Source organism: Oncorhynchus masou, chromosome 1 (genome assembly GCF_036934945.1).
Source record: "Oncorhynchus masou masou isolate Uvic2021 chromosome 1, UVic_Omas_1.1, whole genome shotgun sequence".
Taxonomy (NCBI): Eukaryota; Metazoa; Chordata; class Actinopteri; order Salmoniformes; family Salmonidae; genus Oncorhynchus; species Oncorhynchus masou.
In genome coordinates this window covers 28,492,769-28,505,224 of record NC_088212.1, presented here as the reverse complement: position 1 = coordinate 28,505,224, position 12,456 = coordinate 28,492,769, and the positions used below count along the sequence as shown (strand labels likewise).

At 43.7% G+C, this 12,456-nt stretch overlaps 1 protein-coding gene across 1 annotated transcript; it reads right to left on the bottom strand.

Moving 5' to 3' along the window:
• Positions 1-1,166: 1,166 nt before the first annotated feature.
• LOC135506793 (T-box-containing protein TBX6L-like) lies at positions 1,167-4,525 on the bottom strand. Its single transcript, XM_064926559.1, has 9 exons — positions 4,510-4,525; positions 4,141-4,294; positions 3,919-4,021; positions 3,359-3,523; positions 2,406-2,552; positions 2,255-2,325; positions 2,058-2,146; positions 1,733-1,967; positions 1,167-1,605 (listed from the first exon to the last, which is right to left on the bottom strand). Exons 1-9 carry the CDS (start codon positions 4,523-4,525, stop codon positions 1,167-1,169), a joined length of 1,419 nt encoding a protein of 472 aa, XP_064782631.1.
• Positions 4,526-12,456: the final 7,931 nt, after the last annotated feature.

Here is a 12,456-nt window from a genome sequence, read left to right as displayed (position 1 = left end):
TGTAAAAATAGTTTGCCGGATGCCAGGAGAAAGCTACCTGCCCGAATGCATAGTGCCAACTGCAAAGTTTGGTGGAGGAGGAATAATGGTCTGGGTCTGTTTTTCATGGTTCGGGCTAGGCCCCTTAGTTCCAGTGAAGGGAAATATTAATGTTACAGCATACAATGACATTCTAAACTATTTTGTGCTTCCAACTTTGTGGCAACAGTTTAGGGAAGGCCCTTTCCTGTTTCAGCATGTAAATGCCCCCGTGCACAAAGTAAGGTCCATACAGAAATGGTTTTTCGAGATTGATGTGGAGGAACTTGACTGGCCTGCACAGAGCCCTGACCTCAACCCCATCCAACACCTTTGGGATGAATTGGAATGCCTACTGTGAGCCAGTCCTAATTGCCCAACATCAGTGCCTGACCTCACTAATGATCTTGTGGCTGAATAGGAGCAAGTCCCAGCAGCAATGTTCCAACATCTAGTGGAAAGCCTTCCCAGAAGAGTGGAGGCTGTTATAGCAACTCCATATTAATGCCCATGATTTTGGAATAAGATGTTCAACAAGCAGGTGTCCACATACGTTCGGTCATGTAGTGTACCACGGCTGTCGACTCACCCAGTTTATAATGCTCCTTCGATTGAATCCCGCCACCAAGTAAATTAATACTTTAGCTTTGAAAAAAACTGGAAAAACACGTGACTTGTTGATTCTTTAATCACATACAGCTCCCATTAAAATCTCATTAAAGCAATTTATTACACACAAATAGTTTATTTTTCGACAAAAACATTTGAAAATATGAAATCAAAACAAAATAAATAGACAATTCAACAATAAACATATAATTGGGTAGGAACATATTCATTTTTCAGGCCTAAAGCCAGCTGTGATTTCAGACGAGTCAACAGCACTACTCTGGTAGTCATTCTAAAGCATATTGTCTCTGTTCCACTCCATTATAATTTTTGCTTGCTGATGTTTCTTCAGACCCAGGTCCTTTTCCTCAGCCTCAGCATGCAGTAGCATGGCCATGAGCTCTGGGTGTGATGCTGGACTTGGGACAGACCTCTAGGGGAAACACAGGTATGACAGCATAGTAGCATTTATGAGGTCTCACTGAGTCACCTGTGAGACTGCAGTCCTTCTCTTTTGGGAGAAACTGTAAGGAAATGGTTCACCAGCATGAGTAGGAGAAGAGTGGGTACTGGCTCCACTCAGCCACGTTGCCATGGTGATATCCATGGTGCACAGCCGGGGTACTGTAGTCAGTGGGCAGGTGGTGAGGGGGAGGGTACTGGGTATGGCTGGGGCCGCTCCACTGGCCCAGGGTCTGCTCTGTGCCATAAGGGCTGTAGATGTGGTGGTGGCTGAGGACCCCTGGCTTGCCTGCTTGGGCCATGTTGAGCACACCTGTGTAGTCCGGATGATGTCCTGCAAGGGGCTGCGGGCCACAGGGAGATGGTCTAATCTCATGAACAAAGGGCTTGGGGGCCTCATGCCCTGGGACTGTGGCTACATCAGGGACTCTGGACTCAAAGCTGGCCGGTCCAGAACCGCCATTGCTGCTGCCCAGGTTGGAGGAGGGAGATGGAGACCTCCCGTATTTATGGAACCTGAAAAGAGAGAAGGCAGGGTGGTGGTCAGTGTTGTCTGCTTTGATGACAATGTGGCAGTGAGTTTTCCTTCCTACAGGCAGCAGGATGAACATTACTGAGATAGGCACCACAGCATTCTGCCTACCTGTTTGGCTGGTATGAAGCTGGGTCTGGTACTAGCTGCTCTGCATTGTACATGTCCCTGACGCCGGGTCCAGGGGGTGTGTCTGACTGGCCGTGGTGTCCATGCTCCCTCTCAGGCCCCCAAGGGGAGTAGTGCTCCTCTTTCACCACTTCCTCCTCTTTTCTCTCAGTGAGTTCTGCCCGCTCTCTTTCGTATCCCTCATATGATGACATGTGTAAGCCTGTAAAACATACATGACATCAGACCCACTGAGCCCAGAGAATAACAACCTCTACATGAAGGGATGAGTAGTTTGGTCACTAAACTAACTGGTGAAAGCCAATACTTGAAGGGCTGTCCACATATGAGTCTTTGCTTAGATAATCCATTTCCTTTGTTTTTTTCTCTGTTGAGGCTGGGATTCTGTTAGCATGCCTGCAGAGGAAAATACAACAGGATCATTAGTACACATATTCAAGGCAAGCAGAAAATAGAAAAGAAAGAGTGAAATAGAAAAGTAATGATAAAAACAATTCTAGCTACTTTTTTGTATTAGTTCCTTCGTCTCGGAAGCCTTTCGCAAATGGGTTGTGGTCAATCTTCAGCTTTGTTATCTAGGGGAAAAAGAGTTGGTTTTAAACATATAAAATAAAGGGTAGTGCCCTCCTGTGCCAGTGACTGCAGTGAGACTGACCTTAGTGTTCTGGTAAGCGGTGACCGAGGTGAAGGTGGTCTCAGAGAAGGTGAAGGTCTGGAAGACACTCCAGCGTACACTGTACATGTCGTCTGCCTGGACAATGTGGAAGCGCGGCTGATAGCAGTGCATGGAATGCAAAATGATCTGAAAGAAAGAGATGCACAGTTAGTTTAGTCACTGGAACAAAGACAACAGTTAATGTCATCAAAGTAAAATAATTTGCCAATGCTCTATAGAGTAAGTCATATACATACATAATATATATTATTATTATTAGTATTATATATATTTTAATAATGATATTATATAAATATATATATAAAATAAATAAATAAATATATATATATAAAATAAATATATATATATATATATATATATTAAATAAATAAATATATATAATAAATATATATATATATAATAAATATATATATATATATAATAAATAAATAAATATATATATATATAAATATATATATATATATATAATAAATAAATAAATAAATATATATATATATATATATATATATATATATATATATATAATAAATAAATATATATATAATAAATAAATATATATATATATATAATAAATATATATATATATAATAAATAAATATATATAATAAATATATATATAATAAATAAATATATATATATAATAAATAAATATATTATATATATATATAATAAATATATATATATATATATATTATAATATATATATATATATATATATAAATATAATATATATTATATATATATATAATAAATATATATATATATATATATAATATATATAATAAATATTATATATATATATATAATAAATATATATATTATATATAATATATATTATAATATATATTATAATATATTATAATATATATTATTAATATATATTATAATATATATTATTACAGAGCTTGACAATGCTCTTACAATGCTCTTACATGGCCTTGTTGGTCCAGAGTGTTGTTGGTGAGCTTGAGCTTGAGGAAGGACACTGACTGTTTCATCCAGTGGCACCCAGGGGCCGGAGAGTCTGGGTGCAGGTACGTACGACAAGGAGGCTGCGGCTCCGCCTTCCCAGTCACTTCCCATTTCTCCTTATTCCACTGGAAGGAGACCGAAGTAAACAGCTTAACATAATGTTAATCAGTCATATAAAGGGGGGCAGGGGTGATTTTCAGAGGATCCCTGTCTAACCTTGAGGCTAAAAGAGAGTGATACTTTCAGTTGCACCACCCACAGAGGCAAACAGCAGGGGATATAACAACAGGAAGAGATCATGCCCGTTGATGACCAATGTCAGAGGGGTGATTAGCAAAGACTGGAGTGGAGCTGGGTCTCGTCTGACCATTGGAGAACATCTATTGCTAATGTCACGATTGTTTGATACAAGCCAGGGATGTGTCATTTCTAAATGAAAATTCTTCCTGATTTCAATAATTTTGCTCATATGAAAGGCAATGGATATGTATTCAAGTGTAAACATGCAAAAGGTTGTTACCTTATACCTGAAACCATCCACAGGTACCATGTCAACCAACAAGATGTACTTGGAACATGGAATTAGTCCAGAAAGGTTGATTTTACAGTGTGGAAACATTCTCCTGCAAAATTCAAGAATAATCATTACAGTCCACAGAAAGTGCAATTTCTTGAAGCATTGTCAATCAAGTACATTGAAATTGATAATGGCAGATAGAGTTTGAAGTTGTGGTTATCTTACCTGCCTGGTTTAGTGATAATCATCTCTGTTCCTATTTCATGGAAGGACTTCCAGAGTTCTGGGTTCTCCAGAGTCATCTTGATGTTGCCTTGGCGATAAGCATCGGGACCACCGGGAATAGACGACGACGGAGTACTAAAGTTGGACTTCATGTCTAGGATGTAGAAACAATTATTAAGAACCAGTCAAAAGCTCAAACTGATGGAGGACTATCTGACCAAGATAAGAACTGAATAGGCTGTGATAGAGGAATATTTCACATACACAGACCACTGATATAGACAATGAGAGCTTATGCCTTGTGTGATGTCCATTGGGAATCCAAGGTAGGTTTGATGACAAAAAAAGAGCTTGAGGATCAACACTCACCTCTGATGGACTGCATTCTTCAGACGAGTTGGTGGAACAAGGAGAGGTGCGCCTAAAATATAATGTATCAGAAAACTGTTTTAGTGCTTTCCAAAGTAGAAACCACAGTTAACAGTCCCTCCTTGGTGCTGCACATCAGTCTTGAGCTTTCACATATTCCACTGGTGCCAGAAGCATATATTGAGTGGTCGTAGGTCCAATGGTGATTGAACAGCAATCACTTGGGGCTCTCTAGAACTGTTGAACTGGAGGATGGGGTCTCTGACTTTTAAGGGGAGCCCAGGAGTGGGAGTGGCCTGAAGAGCCATTCCCAGGCTTTGAAGTGGCACAACGATGAGTCAATGTCCCACTATGATTGGAGGGTTGTGGAAATCAAAGGGACTTAACAGAGCCTTGATACCGTCTCCACAGGAAGGGTGACAGAGGAAACGCATCTTTATTAACTGCTAAGAGACTTTAAAACAAATATGGATGGGCTTCCCCACTGGAGAACTGGGCCTACAGTGGCACCAAAATCTGTGTAATTGTCATTTACACAGATGTAACCACACACAGAAAGCCTATTTAGTGTCCTCATGCAATGTGGTAAAATAGCCATAATATATTTACAAAGAACATTATTATGCAATGTGATAAAATAGCCATAATAGCTAATAAGAGCTCGGAGAGGTGATCCATTTCAAACTTGATCAACCCTCACAACATAGAACATTTGAGTCACAATCCTTAATAGTTTTTTTGCCAAACAACACTTTGCTTGCTATACTGCTGAGGGATGAGGCTGGAGAAATGTAACCATTCTAAAATTCATAGATGGAGCTATTAATGCAAGGAGTGACAGTCTATGAGATCAACATGATCGTTTTGAACATATGTTGAATCTATATTTCTTTACAAATAACATTGTTTACAAACAATGGTGTAATCTTATATTTTGGGTTTCGATAGGATAAAACAGGTTGAGGCAAGTTCTATTATTCAAGAATGAATGGGTATATAAAGTTGAAGTCGGAAGTTTGCAAACACCTTAGCCAAATACATTTAAACTCAGTTTTTCCACAATTCCTGACATTTAATCCTAGTAATAATTCCCTGTTTTAGGTCAGTTAGGATCACCACTTTATTTTAAGAATGTGAAATGTCAGAATAATAGTAGAGGGAATTATTTATTTCAGCTTTTACTTCTGTCATCATATTCCCAGTGAAGTATACATACACTCAATTAGTATTTGGTAACATTGCCTTTACATTGTTTAACTTGGGTCAAATGTTTTGGGTAGCATTCCACAAGCTTCCTGTCACGCCCTGGCCTTAGTATTCTGTGTTTTCTTTATTATTTTGGTTAGGCCAGGGTGTGACATGGGTGATTTGTGTCTTGTCTTGTCTAGGGGTTTATTCGATTTATGGGGTTGTGTTTAGTAGAGTTGTCTAGGAAAGTCTATGGTTGCCTGGAGTGGTTCTCAATCAGAGGCAGGTGTTTATCGTTGTCTCTGATTGGGAACCATATTTAGGCAGCCATATTCTGTGGGTATTTTGTGGGTGGTTGTCTCCTGTGTCAGTGTTTGTACCACACGGGACTGTTTCGGGTTTTCACGTTTCTTTATTTTTTTGTAGTTTGTTCATGTATAGTTTCTAGTTATTAAAGAACCATGAACATCAACCACGCTGCGTTTTGGTCCTCCTCTCCTTCCCTCCTCTGACCCATTCCTGCAGACAGAGCTGGTGTAACTGAGTCACACTTTTTCAGTTCGGCCCACAAATTTTCTACAGGATTGAGGTCAGGGCTTTGTGATGGCCACTCCAATACCTGGAGTTTGTCCATTTGGAAGACCCATTTGCGACCAAGCTTCAGCTTCCTGACTGATGTCTTGAGATGTTGCTTCAATATATCCACATAATTTCCCTTCCTCACGATGCCATCTGTTTTGTGAAGTGCGCCAGTCCCTCCTGCAGCAAAGCACCCCCACAACATGATGCTGCCACCTCCGTGCTTCATGTTTGGGATGGTGTTCTTTGACTTGCAAGCCTCCCCTTTTTCCTCCAAACATAATGATGGTCATTATGGCCAAACAGTTGTATTTTGGCTTCATCAGACCAGAGGACATTTCTCCAAAAAGTACGATCTTTGTCCCCATGTGCAGTTGCAAACTGTAGTCTGGCTTTTTTATGGCAGTTCTGGAGCAGTGGCTTCTTCCTTGCTGAGTGGCCTTTCAGGTTATGTCGATATAGGACTTGTTTTACTGTGGATATAGACACATTTGTACCCGTTTCCTCCAGTATCTTCACACTGTCCTTTGCTGTTGTTCTGGGATTGATTTGCACTTTTTGCACCAAAGGACGTTCATCTCTAGGAGACAGAACGCTTATCCTTCCTGAGAGGTATGACGGCTGCGTGGTCCCATGGTGTTTATACTTGCGTACTATTGTTTGTACAGATGAATGTGGTACCTTCAGGCGTCCTGAAATTGCTCCCAAGGATGTAGCAGACTTGTGGAGGTCTACAATTTTTTGGCTGATTTCTTTTGAATTTCCCGTGATGTCAAGCAAAGAGGCACTGAGTTTGAAGGTAGGCCTTGAAATACATTCACAGGTACACTGTCACGGACGTCCTCCTCTTCTTCTGAAGAGGAGAGGTGAGAAGGATCGGAGGACCAAAATGCGGCGTGGTATGTGTTCATGATGAATATTTAATAAAAGAAAACACTGAACACTGAATACAAACTACACAAACACAATAAACAAATAACGACCGTGAAGCTATAAATGAGACCTGTGCTGACACAAGCAACTAACATAGACAATCACCCACAAACAAACAGTGCAACCCAGGCTACCTAAGTATGATTCTCAATCAGAGACAACTAATGACACCTGCCTCTGATTGAGAACCATACTAGGCCGAAACATACAAATCCCCAAATCATAGAAAAACAGACTGCCCACCCCAACTCACGCCCTGACCATACTAAATAAATACAAAACAAAGGAAATAAAAGGTCAGAATGTGACAGTACCCCCCCCCCAACAAAAAGGTGCGGACTCCGGCCGCAAAACCTTAACCTATAGGGGAGGGTCTGGGTGGGCGTCACTATAGTCTTAGTCCGCCTCATTGTCCGCCTCCAAGCGGAGCGCAGGTATAGGACGCAGTTTTGGTCCAGGGTATCCTGCGCCGGCTCTGCGTACTGTGTCTCTGAGGCGCTGGGAGGGTGCAGTGCGTTCTATGCCTGCGCTCTGCTCGTGCCGGGCTAATGTGGGAGTGGAGCCTAAGGGAGAGGTGCGCGTAGTAGGCACTAGATCTCCCGTGCTTACCCACAGCCCGGTTCAACCTGTGCCTGCACTCTGGAGGGTCCGGGCTAGAGTAGTGATCCAGCCTGGGGGAGTGGTGCCAGTCTCCCGTCTGTCCTGAGCCGCCAGTCTGCAAGGAGCCGCCAGTGCCGCCAGTCTGCAAGGAGCCGCCAGTGCCGCCAGTCTGCAAGGAGCCGCCAGTGCCGCCAGTCTGCAAGGAGCCGCCAGTGCCGCCAGTCTGCAAGGAGCCGCCAGTCTGCAAGGAGCCGCCAGTCTGCCAGTCTGCAAGGAGCCGCCAGTCTGCAAGGAGCCGCCAGTGCCGCCAGTCTGCAGGGAGCCGCCAGTGCCGCCAGTCTGCAAGGAGCCGCCAGTCTGCAAGGAGCCGCCAGTCTGCAAGGAGCCGCCAGTCTGCAAGGAGCCGCCAGTCTGCAAGGAGCCGCCAGTGCCGCCAGTCTGCAGAGAGCCGCCAGTCTGCAGGGAGCCGCCAGTGCCGCCAGTCTGCAGGGAGCCGCCAGTGCCGCCAGTCTGCAGGGAGCCGCCAGTGCCGCCAGTCTGCAGGGAGCCGCCAGTCTGCAGGGAGCCGCCAGTGCCGCCAGTCAGCCAGGATCCGCCAGAGCCGACAGTCAGCCAGGATCAGCCAGAATCCGCCAGTCAGCCAGAATCCGCCAGTCAGCCAGGATCCGCCAGTCAGCCAGGATCCGCCAGTCAGCCAGGATCCGCCAGTCAGCCAGGATCCGCCAGTCAGCCAGGATCCGCCAGTCAGCCAGGATCCGCCAGAGCCGCCAGTCAGCCAGGATCCGCCAGAGCCGCCAGTCAGCCTGGATCCGCCAGAGCCGCCAGTCAGCCTGGATCCGCCAGTCAGCCTGGATCCGCCAGAGCCGCCAGTCAGCCTGGATCCGCCAGAGCCGCCAGTCAGCCTGGATCCGCCAGAGCCGCCAGTCAGCCTGGATCCGCCAGAGCCGCCAGTCAGCCTGGATCCGCCAGAGCCGCCATTCAGCCAGGATCCGCCAGAGCCGCCATTCAGCCAGGATCCGCCATTCAGCCAGGATCCGCCAGAGCCGCCAGTCTGCAGGGAGCCGCCAGGATGCCGCCAGTCTGCAGGGGGCCGCCCCTCTGTCCCGAGTGCCCCTCTGTCCAGTGGGGTCTTTAGCAGGTTAGGAAGCCACGGAGGCGGACTAAGACTATGGTGAAGTGGGGTCCGAGAGCAGACAGACCCACCCAGACCCTCCCCTATAGGTTAAGGTTTTGCGGCCGGAGTCCGCACCTTTGAGGGGGGGGGGGGGTACTGTCACGTTCTGACCTTTATTTCCTTTGTTTTGTATTTATTTAGTATGGTCAGGGCGTGAGTTGGGGTGGGCAGTCTGTTTGTTTTTCTATGATTTGGGGATTTGTATGTTTCGGCCTAGTATGGTTCTCATCAGAGGCAGGTGTCATTAGTTGTCTCTGAGAATCATACTTAGGTAGCCTGGGTTGCACTGTTTGTTTGTGGGTGATTGTCTATGTTAGTTGCTTGTGTCAGCACAGGTCTCATTTATAACTTCACGGTCGTTATTTGTTTATTGTTTTTGTATAGTTTGTTTTCAGTGTTCAGTGCTTTCTTTTATTAAATATTCATCATGAACACATACCACGCCGCATTTTGGTCCTCCGACCCTTCTCGCCTCTCCTCTTCAGAAGAAGAGGAGGATGACCGTGACATACACCTCCAACTGATTCAATTGATGTCAATTAGCCTATCAGAAGCTTCTAAATTCATGACATCATTTTCTGGAATTTTCCAAGCTGTTTAAAGGCACAGTCAACTTAGTGTATGTAAACTTCTGATCCACTGGAATTGTGATACAGTGAGTTATAAGTGAAATAACCTGTCTGTAACCAATTGTTGGAAAAATGACTTGTGTCATTCACAAAGTAGATGTCCTAACTGACTTGCCAAAACTATAGTTTGTTAACAAGAAATTTGTGGAGTGGTTGAAAAACATGTTTTAATGACTCCAAACTAAGTGTATGTAAACTCCCGTCTTCAACTGTATTATTGATTGAAATGACCATTGAACAGGAGTAACTATTGCCGATTGTCCCTTTACATTTTTTCAATGATGATCAAAATGAGGTTTGCTGAATGAACAACATCACTTTCCCCAACAATAAAATTAAAGAAATGATATACGATTGATTCATTCTTACAAAACAGTTATAACACTACTAAAATACACAGGTCATATATGATATTGGTTGAATCAATAATTTCATCTTGACCAAACATGGTCTCTGGCATATCCAATTTTCCAATCCGAGAAAGTGAGGAGTGTGTGAGGGACCAATAAACCCATAATGGTGTGATAACTTTAACATTAATACCCGTATCTTTCTCTAGGTAAGTCTAACCTGTGGGTGGCCTGGTTGGGTGTTGGGGCTGCAGGCAGTGCCTTGGGGGTTGTGTATTGGGGTGTCTAGAGAGGACAATGCTCCGATAGATAATCTCATTAGGGCAGTTTCCCCTGCAGGCCCAAGTTTCTCCATGCGGAAAGGCACTGTATGGGCCAGCAATTAACAATCAGTTAGCACCACAGGCAAGACACCACAGACTGAAAGAGACAGAGGGAGAGAGAGATAAAGACCGGGCAAAACCTCCCTGCCAATCCGAAGGAGCCCTCCCTCCCACAATCATCATCGTCCAGGCAAATCCACAAGTGTCCATAGGCTAGATGTCTCCTCCTCTATCCACCTCTGTTACCATAGGCTAAACAAATGCTAAACTTTAAATGGAAAACCATTCACAGCACTTCAGCAGAGCTCCTCCATGGATCATCTCCACTTCCTCTGGCACTTAAAAGTACCTCAAATACCCTCAATAGATCTTAAAACTTTACTCAGGTAGATTTCGAATTTAGAAATAATGTCTCTCACTCAGCTTTGTCTGACAAAACCAGGCAGTTTTCAAGCAATCCCTATACAATTAGTCAGTATCTTTCATTGTGTGCTTATGTGTACATATTGAATACAGTACCTCCAGTGGTAGCATTGCATGTTCCAAGTTTCCATAGTGTTATTGTGATGTCTATTGTCTTTGTAATTTGCTCCCGTGAATATCTAACATTTCCTTTGCAAATGGCTGTATCAAACCAGGATATATCCATCTAATGGACCAGCAGTTGAACAGGCCTCAGGAGAGGTTTACAACTAGAAAGCTTGGCCTGTGAGGATATTGACTGGCTAGTTTAAAGAGCCCGTGTTGAGTCGGCGTACATTACTCCCATTACTCCCAACAGACCCACTCAGAGAACGGTATTGGATTTTCACACCGCATGTTCTAACATTAATTCAAAAAGGCTATTCTGGAGAAAAAAAAAGACATATGCAGTATGCATAATGGTTCCACCAATCTCCCTGCAGAGACGACCAGCCTGCTAGCAGCACTATGAGCTTTAGGAAGTGTGATGTGGTTTCATTCTCCTGATATGTGAAACCAATTGTTGCTGAGGAGTTATTAAATCACAGATTCAGTGTTACTCTCCACACCTTCTGAGGGAAAATGCATATATTCCCAGGGCTACTTGAGCCGGCTCCCCCTCGTAAGCTTTCCAGCAGGGGCTTACTACCAGTCGCCCAGCATCTGTCCCCTCAGAGCCATGTCATGGGATATCAAAACAAGGCGGGCACAGCTCTTTGTGATTACAAGAGTGTGACTATTTCAGGAAATGGAGAAGGGACATATTTTGACGTTGAATTGTTTTAAGTCGTCTCTGTTGAAAGGCTTAGAGCAGAGATGGGCAACTGGCGGCTCGCGGGCGAAAGGCCCTCGGATGAATTCCCTCCCAACCACAAAATAAATGATTGGGCCCCTCATGAAAAGTTCATTATGATTTGTGGCCCCCATCAAAATTGCCCATCTCTGGCTTACAGGGAAGTCTAATGTGAGCATGTCAATGTCAGAGCTAAGGAGTACATTTCAGCAGCGGCAATCCCATTACGCAGTGAAGATGGAGGTGACAGGTGTGATAGCCAGGCCACTGTATGTGGCAGAGGACACAAGTCAGAGTCAGGGTGGCAGGTCTACTGTTATATTTTACAGCTGCTGCCGTCTGCTTTATTTAGACTTGGGCAACACATCAGGGGAATTGCGGCCTTGACGATAATGACTGAGTTAAGAACTGGTGAAGCTAACTATAATCACACCATGAAGTGACCCAAAGAGTCATCAATCAATCTCTATGAATGATTTCAGCCAACACGGTCTGTCATATCTACAACCCAGTGCTTCAAAGTATATTCCCAACATACCAATATATGAAGAGGAATAAACACCATCTGCCAAAACTCTCTCGACACTGGATGTAATAAAGCTGTTGAAAGTGATACCATTGCCAGGGGTGGCAGGTAGCCTAGTGGTTAGAGTGTTGGGTCAGTAACAAAGGTTGCAAGATCGAATCCCCGAGCTGACAAGGTAAAAATCTGTCGTTCTGCCCTTGAACAAGGCAGTTAACCCACTGTTCCTAGGCCGTCATTGTAAATAAGAATTTGTTCTTAACTGACTTGCCTAGTTAAATGAAAAATAAAATAAATATATTGCCAAAGCTGACATGGCATAGATATTAAGGGATGCCAAACACTAGATTTACATTATTTAAAATTTAACTTAGTTGCTCAATTTGTGTCAAT